Genomic DNA, 20,015 nt, shown 5'->3' with positions numbered 1-20,015 from the left:
GCAACAGATGCACATAAAACCACTGTAAAACTTACAGGAGAGAAGCTAGAGGCTTTCGCCCACCTGGGTAGGGAATCTGTGACAGATTTAAGCACACTGGAGATGTCTGGAATTGTGAAAAGAGGTTTATAGCAACATTTCTGCTAAAATTATCTGCAAAAGAAAGCTGAGTGCACTTAGCAGTTTAAAACCTGCTGAATACAGTTCCTGCCTTAGAAACATTGCTTCAACCTCCACACCTATGACGAGAGATGACATCTTTTGAACCACACACTTTTTTTTTCCTTCTAATATGCCACATATTATCTGCCTTGCAGGATTTACACAACACATATAAAATCAGAAAATAGTTGTTATAACTCTTAATGTAATAACACACTTCCCTCCAGTTAAGCACACACACACACAAAAAAAAGCTTATAGTGGCCTGCTCCTTTAAAAGGCATATTTAAGTATAGGTCTCATTCTTCCTTAATTAAGATCTGATTTTGGTAAACCCACAAAAAATTATTTCTGTATTTGTCATCTAGTACCACTATATCTTCATGTTCTCTCTGCAGCAGCTTTATTAGGTACTGTCATAATTAGGCGTTGCATTCTTTCTTCTCCTCTGAATACTAAAATACCTAGATCTAGGAGTGCTCTTTTGGATTATGTTTATGGATTTTAAAACACCTCTTTAAACTCCAAATGGTACTTGTTTTACTTTCAGAAAGCAGAATAACCTCTTAGGGACACAGATGAAAGACATCCAGACTTCTAACTCCCTTCTTACAGTGATACTTCCAATTCTACACAAAAGCTTACTGGCTCACACATGAACAACTGTCAACGGGGCGGGGGGATAAAACGTATGTAGCAGGATTCTCTGGGCAGTGCAGAAGTTAAAAATCTTTAAAAAATATTGCAAGAGAAAGGAACAACACTGTTTGTGTTGTGGATAAGAGATTTTGATTTACGATTAAATATATTTTGGAACACAACAGCATTTATAGCAAACTTTTATTCAATAGTTTAAAAAGTGTATGGAAGTTTTCATGAACAAAGAGTTACTCAATGGAAAATACCTACTTTTCCCCCTTAAAAAGTTCTTCTGCAAGAACATCCATTAAATGCATTTACCTACAGTTATAAAATGCATTGGTATTTTTGGATTTCTTGTATACATATATAGCATTCCATAGTTAAGAAGCTATTATCCTGAGCAGTGTATGAAGAGACTTATTTAAACTACCTAGTTACAGGACATTTATATAATTGACAACAAGCACAGAACAATGTATAGACTTTAAACATTTAATGTGCCTTTTCATCAAGGAAGGCAAATGATAACTGTAGGACTGCTTAACACTGTGAGTGTCAATTTAGCATCATGTATTTAGATCTGCAGTATAAAGACACGCACAAAACATTTTTGTGGAGTACATTTTGTTACAATAAACCAAGCTTGTATTCCATCATCATGTGTGGTTCTCCCATAACCTCACTCTGTGAAGGATCTGGAAAAAATAAAAAAGTCAACAGCATGAGGCTTTTACCAAGCTACAAAGACCAACAATAACTATGAACATGATGGTTTGGTTTGTTGTTTGTTTTTTATTCTAATACTTAGCGCAAGAGTGACAGCATTGCACAATGCAGATCTGTAACTTATAAGTCTCTATCCAAAGCAATGATCAGGTAACAAATGCACCTATAGTGGAATAGTGTTTCATAAAGAGACAGACAGACAAAACCAACCAGTTCTACATAGGCACAGTCTCCTGTAGCCTGAATCTCAAGGCTGATTTGAGTTTTGTGTTTGAGAGAACTCAAGTCTGACTGAAGCTTTTCCCCACAGGTGCCCCACACCTTTGCAGTGCAACTTCTCTGCACAATAGGAGCTCATTCTCCAGCCCTTCTGTTAGTTGGGACATTCTTCCCCACCTAACTGCCTAGTTTCACAGAAATTCTACACCCTTAAATGTCTCTGAGATTTCCTCCCTTCTGTAAGTACAGTTGACATTAGCCACTGTACTCCAAGGTTACACAGGAATGTGCAGAGAGCACAAGAAATACCAATACTGACAGTATGAACTTAATTTCCATACAAAAAATAAAAATTTAAAAAATCAAGGCCAGAAAAAAGGTTGTGACTGCACATTGAAGAAATACATTTCTTTATGGGTATATCAGAGTGTTTTACTTCCATAAATAGGCATATTGATGCCTTTGATTCCTACAGAGACATCAAAATTATCTAATCCAGCCCCAGCTAATAAATAGAACCTTACAAAAAACACTTTTAAACCACTCACTCTTTAGCACTGTATAAATACGTAACAGCTTCTTGTGAGCAATGGGAAATAATCAAATTCCTATAAGTCATGTTTGATATTGTTCTACCCCTCTGAACCGCAATAACCTACGATTCCTTCCCTTGGTCCCTGTAGATCCACCTCAGAAAATAACCCCATATTTACCTCATACCTCTGGATTCCCCACTTACCCTTCCATTATTTCCAGTTTCCTATCTCCCTGGCTCTTTCCATTCTCCAATTTCACCTCAAAATACCCTCTGCTTCCTTCCCCTGTCCTTAACCACCAGCTAGAAAGAAAGAATTTTTTTTTTTTTAACTATTTTTCCAGGTTTATTCTATTCCACACTTACTAACCATCAGTCAGTAGCACACCACACAACTGCAAACCGTTGAGTTAATTTGAGGGAGTCTTCCTTCCCCCTGCCACATCTCTGGTTCATTAGTTTGGTATCTCTCTGATAGCCTTTCTTTAATTACAGAACTTATAAAAATTTTATATCTTTGAATCTCCACCTGTCAAAATCTGCACAAGTAGTTCAAATGTTTCTGGGGAAACAGGCATACAATATAAATGCATAATCTTCTACTCCTTTAGAAACCCAGCCTGCAAGCAAAACAGTAGCTTACTCAATGTCACACTCATTTCCACACAACTAGCAGCTGAACCACATTTATCTTTCCTCCCCCCAGTGCTTCTTTGCCTTTAGGAATTCAATTTTTTCTTAGTAATCCGTGTGTTTAATTTCTTAGTAATCTGTGTGTTTAATTTTCTTATTCCATAGAGACAAAGAACTTCACAGTTCCCAAATTTTGCCTTTAAACGTTTCTATAACATTTAAAACGGAATGTATTTACCATTAAGGATGTCCTCAAAGCTGATGCATTCATCATTTCCCCTCAGAGTATCCAGTGCTATGTTTGAGCTATGAAGAAATGGGAGACGCTGGACCTGTAAAAAGACAAGAGTTCAGGTTTCTGCAAGTCTGAAATTGAGTTTTATATTTGGATCCCTCAGTCAGAAGGGACTGAGAAAAGCGGTGGGCAAAGTCACTTCTTCCTTCAAAAACAATGATGAAATAAGAACTACTGGCACACAGATAGCAAATCCCACTTAACACCACCATCTTCTATTGTTTACCTCTCTGTTTTGAAAAGAGCAGCCTTCCAACAGATTTGTAGCTTTTAATGCAGTGCAGCTAATACAGCAAATAGCGTAATTAAAAAAAGTAGGGTTTTTTTTCCTCCTCTGTCATCACATAAGGCCGGAAAGGCTCACTGCAACAAACACATCAACACCCTGAGGTCAATATGGGACAACTGACATACACTCCAGGGTTTGGAAACCACATTCTAAGTTACCTACATTTCTGACATAAGTCAGGAATGTAAGTGAAAGAGCGATCTTGATTTTCACAGCTAAACATAATCCTGCTTGCAGTTAATCTAAATCATAATTATTTCTCTGATCGCCACCAATTCTTAAGTTTCAAGTCCACTTCCAGCTACTTTCACCACTCTCTTCTGTACCCTTCACCCCAGTATTAAAAAAAAAAAAAAATAGTTGTCAAGCCATACATACAGCATTCAGATCTTAAATATTCTGAGAATGGCATATCCATACTTAGAATTGCATTCACTACTAGTAGTGATACTTCAATTATACCACAAATGTATTTTACAGCCATAAAATTATGTAGCTATCTCTTTACATACAAAATTTGTCAAAGGCTTCCATAATCACTACTGGTACAATTGTCAGAAGTTCACATCCAGTAAACGTTTTAGAAAAGTGAAATTAAACCACAAGAGAACTTGTACATCTAGCATGAAGCTGGGAGTGAAAAACCTTCTAATCACCGTATTTCCCCCACCCATACACCCAAGAATAACTGTGGAGGCACACACTAGCAGGATATCCTCACCTGCCTCATTTTCTGCCATGTGCTAACATCAGCTAGGAAAAAGATTTTTCCTCACAAGACAGCACAGCTGAGATCAACGGATGTTTTCATACATCCTGTCTGACTTCCACATCTTCAGGACCAGTAATTTCTGCCAAGTTTAATGCAACTTGGTGTGGTTCAGTAGCACCTGATCCACTAGAAGGGAGTATAAAATTACTCCAATTCACTTGTAAAAACAACTCTTAATAGCTTGATAAACTTCAACAAGCCAAAAAGGTTTACTAGGACCAACAAGCTTTTCGTGTTTCCTAAGGGACAAAGTCGGACTCCCTACAGTTACACTCTACCCTATGAGATAAGGAAGAGGAGATATAGACTCAGCTTCCCAATTAAGACTTAAAATCTTTGAACTTAACTCCCTGTAGACCTCCTCTGCCTGATCCTACAAGAAAAGCTGCAGAATAATAAGCATATAGCAAATTCTCTGCTTCAGGTTTCACATTACGTCTGTATCTACTCCCAAATCACTACCTGCCTCAGATCTGTAAGTCTCTTTGCCCTACAGATGCAGAGATTCATTCCCATAGAGGTCATACGTGCTACAGAGGAGAATATTAATTTTAGGAATTAATATTCAATTCCTCCTGCTTTTCTCTAAAGGCTTACAGGAAGCTAGTTCACAGAAACCCTAGAGCAGTTACCACTTCACCAAATAACAAATAAAAGAACAGCAGCTGAAAGGCTTTAGCATATTGACTGTTCTGGAACTATTAATTGCAATGTTTGTTTGTTTTCTTTAAAAAAAAAAAAAAGCAGTCCAGTGAAAGAATTTATTTTGGAAACATAGGGTATTTCAACAAAGAAAGGTGTCTTTCTGAAAGCATGTTTCGAGATAAACTTTTTTCAAGTGGATTAAGTTATACCAGTTGGATAAAGATGCCTACCTGTTTCACCGCTCTGAATTCCATCTGCAGCTTTAAAGGTGCATGGAGTCCTTGAATATTTCTCAGCGTGTCAAAGTTTGTTTTATCTTGATTTAACTGGAACTGTAACAAAATTGATTTTTATTTTAGAAAGAGTTACTTTCAAATACAGCCATAGAACAGATTTGTGACATCCTACTTAAATGAACATGCTTATTAAATTTATATGTAAAAATTCAGTGATTCCATCATATGTCTCAAATGTACACGAAAGATAGTGACAGTAATATCTGTTTTATGAAAAAAAAATTGCTTTTTGCCAGATTTTATTACAAATAAATAGTAGCAATTTTGTTATTTTTGACAATCAGGACATGTAACACCACCAAGTGGTGTAGTGTTGCACTACTTTATTACAATATTGTATACACAATTGATGCTACTATTAAACATCAAAGATTCTACTTTAAAACACTCAAAATACTTATTTTCTGATCAAGCACCACAGAGCACCACATATACTCCACAGGATTCTGAAAAGCAAAAGGAAGCTCATAATTTTACCAACTGCTCTAAAATTGATCAGGAAGACAGAGAAAATCTGTTCAGTAGAGGATTATTTTAATGAAAAAGTGCCAGCTAACAGATACTGAGGTACGCTAAAGTAACTTATGCTTAACATTAAACTTAAACTTGAATAATCCAGTCTCACATTTAGCTTTTACAGTAGTGACTACGAGTGTAATGTTGACACAATACAACACTGTAAAGTAAACTAAAAAATACAAATCTCTAATTTTAAAACCTGTACTCAATCACTATGACAAAAGCTACTAGTACAAGAATATCATCCCGTTTATGCGAACAGATCTCAAAAACCAACAGGAAATTACAAGTCAAAGGCATAACATGCATTTTCTCATAACAGCCTATATTGAATGCTCTTCAAAAGTTAGCAGAAAATACCACTTATATGCTTCACCCCAGACTTATAATTCTCATCACATTATTTTTCCAGTTCTTTAATTTTATGAAGGTAGGGGTCCTTATCTGGGTAGCAGAAAAATTTGGTTTCTATTAGTACTACCTGAATAACCTACCATTTATGGCAGTAAAACCAAACATAACTATCTCAGGCTAAGGTAAGTCTTTTACCATTTAAATGTACATGAAAATAATTCTCAGCTAAATTGGCCACAAACTTACAAAAAAACTAACCAAACAATATGTTGAAAAAAACAATTTAAAAGTTCTACATACTTCTTAGGGGATCACATTGTCTGTTTTAATTATTTTTGTGCATTTTTTTCTCTCTAACATGTAACCATTTATTAATGCAGGTTTTATACAGCAAGAACAGAGTTAAAAACTAAGTTACAGTAGTCAGTTGGAAAAAAAAAAAATCAACTGACAAATAGCTCTGAAACATTTATAGTATTTATAAACAGGCTCATGAAGTTGGTGTCACATTAACATCATCCTTTGAAATCAGGACAACATTAGCTCAACACAGCACTAGCACTGGTTAGATTTAGAATACATTAGACACAACATTCAGACCTCATCATGCTGATTAGCTTTGCAATTTGGAACATTCTATCCAAATACTGCCTTTGCTTCGGGACATTTTATTACATCAGTTCCTCTGTGCTGAGAAAAGAAGCACCAAAGACAAGGTTCAGTTCAACCAGGTATTTAGCCAAGGCTGTCAGTCTAGTCTCCCTTTGCCTTCAACCTATAGTCCACAGACCACTCTTAAGTAGTCCACGAGTGATGACAAAGCTGGACAAGATTGCATAAACTTATGATGAACTGTGTGTAAAATTTCTAGATGGGATCAAGAAATCAAATGAAAACTATTTATGTGTTCACAGACTGAAAGTCTGAAAATGAAGATATATGGTAACCCTAGACAAAATGGGAAGATTGGTCTTTCTGAATTGACAGGTGCGCTCCCCACCTAACTATAGAGGCTGTATAAACAACCCCTAGATGACTAAACCTTACTAAGTCCCTACGTGAAAGCCCACTTACACACTTGAAGTGGACAGAGTCACAAGTGGAAGGTTAACATTAAACAAATTTGCCAACAGTGTCTATTTGCACAAATAAAATGTTACTATTCTTGAACATCTTTATTCTATTAAAGGCAAGACCCTACCCATTACCTGTTACCGCACAAAGCAGTCCAGGTAACCACACTGTTAATTTAAACTTCATAATTAGTTAAGAGTGAAGATGGCTACATTTGATGTTACACTTACATTTTTTTCTGACAACTCCAGTGGGTGGCTGGGCAACAATTCATTCTTCACACTTGTAAAGCTAGAAATACAAGTAAAAAAATTGAAGTTCAAATTAATCATGGTATTGGTTTCTCAGATACAATCATCAACCCACAAGGACGTACAATTAGCACAGTTTAAACTATGAGAAAAAAAAAGAGACCTCTAACTGTAGCACTACCAGAAGAAAAAGAATTTAAGTTTCAGGCATCCTTTTTTCTCTGTGTTTGACAAAACAAAATGACAGTTTTTCTTCCTTGACCCTCTTCAGAAATAGAGAAAAATATTAATACATGAAAACATCACAGATTTAATTATGTCCAAGCTAAATGGTATCTGATTTTATACGTCTCCAAGCTTTTGCAACTGAATATTGTACATAGCTTCCACACACACGGTTGTGTTACCCACCCACATTTTAAACTCCACAAAATTATTTTAGATTCATTATCCAAGACATGTACATAGCTTTGCACTCATGTAAAATGTCAAAATCCAAACCCACTGTTTTTACTGTATTAACTTTACTTTTTGTACTAATGCTGAAATTAAACATTTCCCACAGTACTATAGCACACTCATATACATGTATATTAAAAACTAGCATATATTTCATAACTATTAATAATTTGCCATCTCTTTTCTAAAGAGCAGTATCACACAGGTAAGAGTCGATTAATGCTTTCTACTTCTTGAAGTGATGTTTCACACAAACTTCATGCTTGAAAGACAATCTGATTATATATGTGCACTTTATGCTACAGCTTTTGTGATACTCCTTCCAAGAACCTCCTCTAAAATGCCAACGTTTACTGCATACTTTCTTCCTACATCTGAAGTTCAACATGGGCTATAGCCCAACTCAAAAAGTAAAGCATACCCTCTACGCAGAAGATCATGACCTTCAAATGGTCCTGAAGCTGAAAATTCAGTAATTGGGATACTATCCTTCAACAAAGAAGAAGCACCTCTGGAATTCTGGGGGGGGAAAAAAAAGTGAGGATTACTTTAACAGAACCAGACCCCTTTCACATGGGCCATTTGGCCAGGCAAATGAAACAAAGTGCTCACATACTTCTTAAACTACTCACGTGCAAGGCCTAGACTTCAGTGTCTCTTAAAAAAAAACCACCCAAAAAACCCCCACAAACTCCACACTACATTGTTATCAGACTTTCTGAAAGAATTATAGTTAAAGGTACTGGTAACACATTTTTTTTGTATCTGGCTGAAAAAGCTAATCTCACAATTACCCCTTGTTCATTTCCACCCTGGGCAGAAAGGAAGAAGGCAGGTCATGCTCAGCTGACAGGACAGAAAGGAACATGCCTGAGCATTCCTTCATTTACTCCAATATAGACAAAATCAAGTAAGATCACACTGATGTTATCCATTGTTTAAGGCTGCCATAAAGAGGACAAGGTGTATTCAAGTGGTCTAGTATGCCAGTTAACTGAAGAGCAAAGAAAAAACAGTAACTTGTAGCAGAAAACAAGAAAAACACATAAAGCTACCTTAACCAAGACCACTAATTTCACGCTAACCTGCCCAATGATACTGTAGTGATTTTAGGATTGTTCACAAAAATTGCTCCACCAATAGGCCAATGTATAATAAACTCTGGAAGGTGACAGCAATAGTCTCTGGAAAGTGACAGTGATGAGCTGTTCAGCGCAGGAGTTTCTTCCAGCAGATCCAACAGAAAATTCTTGCTTACAGTTAAGGTCTTTTGTACTAAAGTGTTAACTGGAAATAACCTAACAGCTATTAAAAAACCCTAAAGTACCTGTTATTACATGCATATAACACGCCGACCAACTAACATACTCAACGCTGACCAGACCTTTCTGAGATTGCTGTAAGTGAACACATTAAAGACATACATTAACTGGAAGATGTGACAACAGAGAAGATCAAAGTGAAAGTCAAACACAAGGAGAAAAACATAAAATACTCCCAAAAGTGATGCTCTCAAGTCACGCCAGTGCCCGGTCCGTCTCAGGCGGTCACAAACCACTGCTACCCACCGCAGAGGACGGTGGCACGACCTCCCTCCGCGAGAGGCCGGGGCTCTCGGCCTCCCCGTCCCCCTCCGCTTCCAGGAAAAGGGCTTTAACCGCAGCCGCGCACCCTCCGCGCCCCACCGGCCCCGAGTACCCATGGGGATACCCAGCGGAGACCGACCAGCGCAGGATGGGGAACGAGGGACACCTCTGCCCCGGTAAGGGCCTCCGACCCGGCAGCACGAGCGCCCGCCATGGCCGCCCCGGACCCCCGTGACTCAGCACAGCCCCACCGCCCCTCGCCCAACGGCCGCCACCATCGAGGACCCCAACAGTCGAAGGAGGTAAAAGGATGGGGAGGGGTAAACAGACACACACACCACGCCAGTCCGGTTCGGGGTTTCCCCCCCTAGCTCCGGCGGCGCCGCCAGCCCCCACTCACCATCTTGTCCCCACACGAGCAACCACTTCCGCCTCCTCCTCCTCACTTCCGCTCCGCCCCCGGCGCGCTGCGTCACACGCAGGGAGGGAACGGCCGCCGGCGCGGGGAGGGGCGGGGCCTCGCGCGGGCGGGGCCGAGGCTGCCCTGAGGCGGGAGGGGGAGGGATAATGGCGGCGGCACTGTCCTGAGGTACTGTGAGGGGAGGGGGCTTCGTCTCCGGCCCTGTGGCCTCCTCGTACGTGGCTTACCTGCTTTCAAGGCTGTTGCTCGCAGACTTAATGCACTGTGCCCACAAAACCCAGCAGTGCTGGTACCACTCTGGCCCCAAGAAGGAGCTGGAGTTGGACCAGTGGCTTCCCACAGTAGGCCAGGGTGGCCACGTTGTGGGGTGGGGGGTGCTTTTCTCGGTCAACGCCATCCTCTCCCAGTGGGCTACAGTTAGCAAAAGCAGAGAGCTTGGGTTGGCAGGCCACCTGATAGCCTGAGGTAGTGAAATGAAACAACGGTGCTTCCTGAGGTACAGATGGCCAGCCATGGAGCCTTCCTGGGCAACACTGTGCAAGCAAGAGATATCGGTACACCAGGGATTGCAGGTGGCCCTCAGGACCTTGATCTTCTGTCAGTAGCCAACAGGGATGGGCCTGCAGCAGGTTAACATTTGGAAATTAATTCTGAGAACAGTGGGTAAATACTGTATTAATAGGTACATATTAATAGCAACAATAACAGTATGGTAACGGGGTTAATATTAGCTTGCACATAAAGAACTTTGAAAGACTTTCCAACAATCATGAGAAAGTTTTCCACAGATTTCGATGCCCAGCTTCAGATGTGTGTCTGGCATATCTATTTTACATATTTCTTCTGAGATCTGTAGCTCAAATTTGCCCCAAGTTGCCCTGGTGCTACAAATTTCACGCACGACAATTAAACACCAAATCTTGTACAAAAAAAACGATATCTAAATGGAATTTTTATATATGTTTTAATGGCACATTCAGCTTTGGAAAAAAATGAATGAAAAATTCATACGCTTTATACTCTCTTTTTCTCTCTTTTGGGCAAAATCAGTTCACCACTTAAAAAAAACCTCCAAACATTCTTAACCAAAGTTCTGGCCCTTTGTATTCGGGTCTTAGGCTTCGAGCAAAGACTTCAAAAGAATGAGAATGGAGGACTGGGGGTTTTTAACTCATTTTTAGGAAAACTGGTACCACAAAGGTTTCTCTGATCTTATAATTATAATGGATACTCGGATATTGTGGTGCTGAATTCATTATTATAGAATAGATGTGAATACAAAAAACGAGTTCCTGTTTAACTGCAGCTTACAGAAAAAGCTAGGTTTGTCATTAAATGTATTTATTTATTGACTGAGTTTGTTGGTCAGGATATGACTGTAGAGATGAAACATCTAACTTTCAAAGTCATTCTTGCAGGACACAGACAGGATGCAATCACTCCATGTACATTTTTGACATCACTGCAATCCACAGTCTAGGCTGCATAACATGAAAGAACATACATTGCAAGAAAGATCTGGTTTTCCTTTAAAGGCTGTCACGCTAGGGAAAACTTCCAGACATAAACACAAATCGCACACATATTTTCTCATCAAATTACCAAGTATTTTAAATTGGAGCAAGGCTTGATTTCTTTCACAACCAGCTTTGCTTTAATGATTTAACAATGACCATCTCAACGGCGGATGATTGGAGTAGTATCTCATTCCTCTCTGCAGCCCCGCTGCAAGCTAATAGGAGTTACATGAGCAGCTCTTGGGCTGACCAAACCTTTGATCAGAAGTGAGAGCGTGTGGTGACCGATGAGTGCTTCGACTGCTCGGAAGCAGTAGGCATGGCTGCCCTCTGTGTTGCAGGTGATTTCAAGGCTTCCCCCAGCCCCAGGCTCACCAGAGTGCAGGCAGCAGCCCACAGGCACTGCTCCAGACTAGGGCCCTGTGTGCTGAAGTTTGCCTGCCAGGGAGCGTTGCTGGCGTGCGGGTCTGGATAGTCCGAAGGCATTTTCCAGGCCGATGGTAACAGGGTGGGAAGTGAGATGCAGTGACTGTGGGTGCTAAAGAGATCGTTCTTGTCTGTGGGCACTCTTAAAAGAGTATGTGGACACACTCTTTAGAGTGTATGGACACTCTAAAATGAGTGTGAAAATAACTACCGCTCCTCTGAAATGATTGCTTCCGTAAAGTTACAAAGATGAGTTTCACATGTTGCTTTTAAAGATAACCTGCAAATTATTATTTTTTTTAAGAATGATTTTTTCATCATTTTGTGTAAAGAAGGTCTAAAATGTATGAGTGTTTTAAATATTTTCCGGATGTTTTTTACCTCAGCATTTTTGGAATGTCAAGTCTGGTCTTTTTGGTTTAGCTGGGGGACTTCTCTGAGGTTTCAAGTGATCTTTAGACCATGGATTCTTTTATCGTTTAGAAATGAAGAAAGTGTTTACTCTTTTAAAAAAGACCATACTGTTTCAAATGCTCTTTTAGCAGTTAAATTGGTATTAACAAACATAAAACCTCATTAAACAAAGTCTTAGACAGCCTGACTTAAAGCAAATTCCTGTTTCAGTTACTTAGCTTTTTCTTGCCTGGGTCCCAGCATGGCATCATTTCATGAGAGGTCTGTACATTTCCCCTTGAAGCCTCGGGGAGAGACTTCCCTGGTGGATTCAAAACTTGTCACGACAGAGGCACAACATAGCTGGCAGGGCAAAGGCTGCCATGTACCAACCTCCTCTGCCCATGGAGGAGGAGATCTACGAAAGCCAGCTCTCTTCTGGGAACTCAACTGCTATGTTAAAGCATTTTTTGAGATAATATGTCCTGTCTTTCCACTAAATTTAATGGTACTTTTTACTGCTCCTGTTCCCAGAGCTTTTTTGTGTACAGAGGGATGGAAGATACCCACTGATTTACACCATCAGTCCTACTTAACAATGGCAAAAGGAGTATGTTGTCCAAGGAAACTTGCCTTTGTATCCATGTTTTTTAATATTGATGCAGCTTTGTCGCTTTTCAAAATACAATTCCTTTGACGTGTCAGTGGGCAATCTGTTCTGAGTACGTGAACCTCTATCAGAAGAAAACCTTTATCCTGTGGGACTGGGAAACTCTTTCACTGGTTTCTGTCAACAGCCAGTTAGAACCTGTTAAAGTGAAAGTACTTTTTATTTGTTTTTAATCAAATCAAATAAACACATTTTCTTTGATCTTTAAGAAGCCCTTTCTTGTTAACTTGCTTTATGCTTTTATGTTTTGGCATTCATTGTAAATCTAATTATTTTTAAAGTTATTTTGTTTTAAATTATTAAACCTTTTCTGAATTTAAGATAAACAGGGTCATGTTTTGTTAAAGATTAAAAATAAATTTCACACAAAACTGCAAAACGTAGCAAAGATAATAATGTGTAGGCGTCAGAGTGTTCCAAAACAAGACTCTCTGGGGGCTCTTCTGAACACACGGCTACGTTAAAACCATGTTCTGAAAAGGCTCAGGAAACCCCTGACTCCAACCCACCCTTTCCTGAAGCTGGTGAAAGTATTTAGAAAAAAAGTTACTGTTGCAGGGAGAAAAAAAAAAAAAGAATCCCATATATTGCCGAAGCAGATGATTTTTTCCTGTTTTGTTTACCAGCAAACTCTACAGCTTGCAGGATTTTCTTGAGTCAAAACTTGTCCATCCTCATCGTTCAAATGCAGCAAGCAGTCCAATAGATGACCAAAAAAAGTCCATTGTTATCTCTCCATGAAATGTAAACTTTTTTAACGTGCTGTACATCTAGTGGGCAAATAATACCAACAATGCCTCGTTTCATTATTTGATTTATAAGTCATTAATTAATTTTAAGTGAAAAGATAGCATATCTGTAGAAGTGTCTTCAGTTCCTGTTTTGGTAGGTCAAACAAGGGACCCAGATTGTTTTTTAATCCAAGTTACGTACCTGGATTAAAAAGAGGTCCTTGTTGCCTTGAAGTGGTGAGTTATTTTGCAGCTTGTCGGTGCTTTTGTCTCATATTGGTGTCTGTACTCTTTATTTGTAGTAATCCGTTGTTGGGACTCTAGGAAACCCGGGCTTCTCTTCTCCATGCTCCTGCTGTGTAGCCAGAAAAGCCGGAGGCTGTAATGAGGGGAGCCAGTCGCCAGGGGCTGCTCAGTAGCCAAACACCCTGAAGCTGCCTTCCTCAGCTCTGGCCAGCTGCCCCTCTTCAGTCTGGCTGGCAGTTCGATGCTTGTGGCTGATTTTGAGCACTTTCTCTCTTCACTCGCAATGCTATGAGAATTACGAAAAAGCGGGGTTGAAAGATAAAAAACAATGTATATACCGTAGCTGAAGCCACATGCGCAGTGCCTGGGGGAATGCCGGTAGCATTACTTCCCTGTCAATGCATGAATAGCTATTTTCAGTAAATTCCGTTACCTCCTTGTAACCATATAATTCTTAAACTAATCATTCAGCCTGAGTACAGTGTTTAATGTATCCAGTGTTCATGTAGTCAGGATGTCACTGCTCCATAAACTTTTTTTTTTGGCACTGAAGCCACGTCCTTCATGAGAATTCACAGAAAAAACATATTTATCTTCCCCCTTAGCCTGGAGTGATTTGCCTCCCAGAAGCACAACCACCCTGCACATATAGGTGAGACTAAGAGCACGTTTCCTGTAAGAGTGTCTTCCTAAGGGAAACCTTGAAAATAATTAATAGTAGCCACAGCTGAAAGAATTGAATGGAACATTACTTCCCATTCGTGCTACTGTGCAGGAAAAAAAAAGTCACCCAAGAGTTTGCCAAAATACCTAGCAGCAAAAAGGGAGTCTGAGACTTCTCTGACTCATAACCACGTCCATTAAGTAGCAAGATAATCAGAAGTTACCTTAATTTCCTCTTACAGCTGAAGACAATAAATGAGCCCGTAATCACTAAACAGAAAAGTTGGCATTTAGCACAGAAAACAGACATTTTCAGCAAAAATATGCGCATCACTAAAAATAGTGTTTCTTTTCCCTATTGTCCACAGAAAAGTTTCTCCCTGCGCTTTTTCTGTCATTTTAAAAACAAAACCATGACAAAGTTTCTGATCCAACTGTTATGTGCTGGTTAAGAATGCTATCATTAGTCACACAGATGGCATGGTGATGGCCGGCTTAGAAACAGTTAAGGCTCAAATCTTCAAAGGCGATTATGCGTTAAACTCAGGATGTGAGCCACCGAGCAGCAAAATCAGAAGCGGGTCTAGAGCCTCCTGAATTTTGGCCGAGCTTGGGCTTCTGAATCTGATGACTCATTTCTGATAGAAAAGTTTACTCGCATGTGGGTAAACAGAAGCTGTAGCTTACAGTAAGCACTTGTACCAAGACCCTGACACTTGTCGAGAGCTCACTTGAATTTCAGAGGGTTCCACAGGGATGCAATGAACCCACGGAGTGGACTTCATCGAGTCAAGGCTGGAGCAAAACAGCAGCATTGTTTTTGTACAGGAGAACTATTACAGTGTTTCGTCAGGAAAAGCTTTTATGAAATTCAATGCTACTATATTGTAAAGGGTGTTGGCAGTTAATTAATTGTTTCTATGGAGAAAATGATGTATTATGAATTTTATCTTTGTTCGTATTTCTGGAAACTATGATTATACATTTTCCATGGATTATTTTATTCACACTTCCTTACTGTAGGTTTTCCTCACAATGGGTCTAACTTTTCTTACTCTTCGTATTGCATCTCTGAATTCTGAGTCTCTACGGCTACCTGTTTTATAACATGAATTACCTTGTTGTTATATGTGTTACACTAACAGCTTAAATCATGTTCCTATGCTCAGTTTTATTTTTGAAAGATTCTGAAATGGTGCTGCTGGAACTTTTGTTTTACAATGAGATTTCCTATTCAGTTTATATACCAGCTCTGGGAAATGCTTGTGACAGAAACTGTCAATGAACTCAAACAGTGGCAGCCCTATACTTAATAAGTAAAGACTGTGGGAGCAGATAGCCAGTACAAGTTTATTGGCACAAAGTAATTGAAGCACATTCCACTGCAGCGTTGTAGAGGTTATTTAACGTATTGAACCAAAACTAAAGAGAAAGGAAACAAATTAAATTAATACCATCAGGCAAATTCTCTATTTTTAGTTTCAGAAGAAATTGCAGACTCCGTTTTTGTAAAAGAAGATTGGGAATTGGATTCAGAGTGACCTTCCAGGTTTTAAAAAGAAAAAAAAAAGAAAAGGAAAAAAAAGCAAATGTTTTAAAGAATTAGATTTAGGCTGGAACAAAGAAGATGCAAATTAACTGTGGAAACTTGTGTGGTTTCTTCTTCGGAAGGACTTTTTAAGTTTTAAAAGATTACCGGAAAAACAAACCCCAAGCCGTTTATTCAAAGGAGCAAACAGTCCTGAAAGGGTTTGGGAAATATATACAGTGGACATTTCAAGAGAGACTGTCATATCCTCCTCTCAGAGTAAATTTGTGTGAATACCTTTGTGGTGGAGGATCAGAGTGGGCAGATCAAAGTAATATAGGGGCTCAAGGGAGACGAGGAGGGGGAAGGGAGGTCGACATAGGAACACATTTGGATTCAAGGGCCCCTCTTGGCTTACTGAGTCCTGCCCACTGCTGTTACAAAGAGCCATGCTATGTAATTATTTTCATAACATCTTAATAAACTTGTATATTAAGTTAACTTGGTCCCATTTGTCTTCCTTCTTCCTTGACCATTCTCAGTCTGGGTGGTTGTGCTGGAACCTCATCGCTCTGGTCATGATGCAACTTCATGTTTAGGCAGAAATTACTGATAGCCAGTTTATGCCTATTTGTTCTGATGGCTATTCTGGGTGTTAGCTCACATGGCTCTTACTCATGAAGAGGACATGAAGCCTCCTGACCGTCTATGACAATCCCAGTAACCATTCCCAGAACATGCTTCAGTTTCACTTTTCTTGAACATGAGTAGTCAGAATTCTGTAGAGTGCTTCAGATGAGGTCACAGCAGTGCCCACACGGCTACAGTAATACAATTCTTCCCATACAGGACCACATTTGCATTTATTCATAGTTGCATTCCACTGGAGCTTCATACTTTCTCCTCACCAGGGATCTTTAATTGGCAAGCTCCTAGTTTGCTGCACAAAGTCTTGTTCTTAATCTCCACTCAATAACCTTGTTTTATTCTGTTATATTTCTATTATTCTAATGTAATCCGCATGTGATTAGTCTGATGTTCCTCTGGTTTGAGAACTCCTGACTTTCTGGGCTACTGTTAACTTTAATTAGTGCATTCCTACTTCTTGTGGGACTATCAGTTATGGAAATATTAAATAAAACTAATCTTAAAAACAGTCCCTGAGGAAGTCTGATATAACCTGAATCATCGCATTTCAAGGCACTTCATTATAGTATTCTCTCTGAGTAATATTTTGTTCAAATTTCAGTTCTACCATTAACACTGTTCAGAATCTTAAACAATATTTTTCTTTGTGGCATATCAAACACTAAACTAAAATTATGCTAGATGAGAGCTGTACTTTACTGTTTTCAAGACGTCCTTTATGCAATCAAAGGATATTATATTGCTTTGATACAGCCTGCTCTTAGAAAATCCACTTTTCAGTCTATGTTATTTTCCGGTTACCCAATGCCTAATTATTCTCTCCTTCAAAGTTTATTCTAAAATTATGTATATTGTTATTGTCAGATTATTGACTTTATTGTTATCTAGAATACTCTTTCCCTCTCTTTCTTAAATATAGCTCCTAGGTCTATTACTAGCCAATAGACAGAACCAATACAAATTTGTAAGATTTATTGAAAATCCTTGTTGTGATTGCTGTGCTGGTTCTTTGAGTATTGGAGGATGGAGATTACCTAGATGATTAAATTCAGGCCTTTCAGCTTTTTTAATTTTTCTGTTACCTTGGAAATAGACATTTATAATTCTACAGGTTTCTTCAAAATTACCATTCAACCTTGCTACCGTGTTGTACCTTCTCAGTCTGCTTGAAAACCGAGGCAGAATACTCATTTTGGGGGGCTCTGCTCTAAATAGAAATTGGATCTACATCAGATCTCATGAACAACTATATCTATGTTAAAACTATGATTATTATTATTATTATTTTTTCCAAATCTGATTTTCCCTCTAGATTCCTACTAAATCTGATTGTATTAAAAGCTATAGCCTTTGGCTTCTGTTTGAGAATAGCGTGCTGACTGTCCTAAAAAGATGAAAAAAAATCCTTTGAAAAAGAGAGGAAGGAAGAGTGTCTGGAGCCTTCTCCTCTGGGATATTTCTGTCTAAAGAGCATAAATAAGGATCATGCCCTAAAAGGTGTGCTGTATTGGAGCTTCTCAGTGCACAAGATTTAACTAAAGGAGATCAGAATTTTTATACTCGTGGGGTGACATGTGGATCTGCTCTGTGTTCAAGAGAAACAATTTCATTTTCGTTATATGCTGAGAAGTAGCATTGGGATCGGGTAGTAAGATGTCTCAACTATTCTCTCCCTCAGAACAGGAGATATTTCCGAATATGCTTATATTCTTTCTTATTTCACACCCGTTTTTATGAACGCAAGACTCAAGCAGCAGGTTTCGCATGCAGCGACCATGCAGAGGCAGTAATTACTCTGTGCTGGTGTTAGTCACAAAATTATTGAAACAAAACATATCCAGTGTGTTTCCAAAGCTCTACATATCAGCTTTTTCCCACTCTTTAAATAAAGAAAAGATTGTAGACATCAAGTGTACTTTAGCATTTCACGCTACCCGTATTTAGCTCTGCCTGTCAAATGCTTTGTTTATTCCTTGAAGCAGTCCTCAGACCCAGCCTAAGACATGTGCTTCCCTGCTTTTCCTGGATGTTTTTCAAAGACAGACTAAAAGTTGCACTCTGTCTTTGAGATACACACCCGAAAGTCTACTAAATGGAGACCACCAATTAGTTCATTAATAATCTCAGTTAGCTTTTTAGTAGTCTGACAATGAGAGGTTAATGCATCAATCTACTATTCTGTTTCAGTGCCACATTTCCCCATGCTTTTTCTGGCAGTTTTCCTTCAAGCCTTGTGAAGTTATTCATCCTTCGTTTCGTACCCAGTGTGCCATGAGCTCATGCTTTCTTTACTCTAATGACAGATATTATGGGAAAAAAATCTGCTGTTAGTTGATACCTTCAACCGCTCTGCTTCCAGCCACAGCTCACACGTGTTGTGGGGACTGATAACTTACTGAGTTCGCTATCGCTGTGGTTTCCAGAAAAGTTGCCCCAGATTCCAGAAGAAGAAGAAGAGAATTCCTCTGAATGAAGATTACAGAGATAAGGAGCATGAAATGATGTGTTTGGCCTTCATTCTAGATACACTTATCTATTATTAACCACTGCCTGGCATATTTGAACATAATAAGAGGTGAACGGTAAGTGATAAGAAAGAGAAGGACAGATTTCAGGATCATTTCTCTGCTCAAAGGATTTTACTTCTGTCCTACCCCCGCTTCCTTTCCAAGCATTTTAAGATCACAAACTACTGAGTTATAATAATACATTACTTTTCATAATATTGCTAAAATAATTCCATCATTTGGAAAATGATGGAGAAAGAAATTCAACTCAATAAATTAGTTGAGAAGTTAGAAGCCACAGTGGAAATCATGTAAGAGAACTCCTTGAACCTATATCTGTGCTTATTCACAATAAAATATTAGAGAATATTGCTGTTTTATAGCCAAAGGGAGGATGTTACGTTCTTACTTACTGGAATGTGAAAGCTAAAAAACAGTTTTCCATTGTCTACCTTTTACATACTTTTCTTGTTTTTCTGAGAGTTTTCCTGTAACAAAATGTAACTTGCTGACTTTGCAAAATATATTATTAAAATTTTGGAAACCTTTTCTATTTTCTATATTAATTCTGTGAACATAACCGTGCCAACTTTTCCTTGAAACTTTGTGAGTCCAAAGAGTCAGTGTCTAAGTATGGAGTCATGGCACCTCATTGGGAAATCCCCCTTCGTTATCAGGTTATCTCTGTCGTCTCTTACTTTTTAGTCTTTTCCTGGGCAAAGAGCCTTTTACTTCTGTTCAAACGTATATTCCGCCTTGGTTTTCCTCCTTACTAGGAGTGAAATACATATTACAGGTGTATTTTACA

General features: G+C 38.9%; 1 protein-coding gene across 1 annotated transcript; it reads right to left on the bottom strand.

The window, feature by feature from the left end:
• Positions 1 to 1,282: 1,282 nt before the first annotated feature.
• On the bottom strand, positions 1,283 to 9,955 carry POMP (proteasome maturation protein). The gene is made up of 6 exons (XM_063331971.1): positions 9,858 to 9,955; positions 8,293 to 8,390; positions 7,392 to 7,452; positions 5,149 to 5,250; positions 3,156 to 3,249; positions 1,283 to 1,499 (listed from the first exon to the last, which is right to left on the bottom strand). The coding sequence occupies exons 1-6, from the start codon at positions 9,858 to 9,860 to the stop codon at positions 1,432 to 1,434; spliced, it is 426 nt and encodes a 141-aa protein (XP_063188041.1). The 5' UTR covers positions 9,861 to 9,955; the 3' UTR covers positions 1,283 to 1,431.
• Positions 9,956 to 20,015: the final 10,060 nt, after the last annotated feature.

This window comes from Chroicocephalus ridibundus, chromosome 1 (assembly GCF_963924245.1).
Source record: "Chroicocephalus ridibundus chromosome 1, bChrRid1.1, whole genome shotgun sequence".
Classification (NCBI taxonomy): Eukaryota; Metazoa; Chordata; class Aves; order Charadriiformes; family Laridae; genus Chroicocephalus; species Chroicocephalus ridibundus.
The sequence above is the reverse complement of the archived record's forward strand: the minus strand, read 5'-3'. Positions and strand labels throughout refer to the sequence as shown.

What these genes read in the sequence shown, in the direction of transcription:
- POMP (XM_063331971.1), bottom strand. An exon ending in CATGATCTTCTGCGTAGAGG is followed by an intron (nt 7,453 to 8,292) that starts GTATGCTTTACT and finishes TTGTATTTCTAG; the next exon opens with CTTTACAAGTGTGAAGAATG. An exon ending in AATTCAGAGCGGTGAAACAG is followed by an intron (nt 3,250 to 5,148) that starts GTAGGCATCTTT and finishes GTCTTTTTACAG; the next exon opens with GTCCAGCGTCTCCCATTTCT.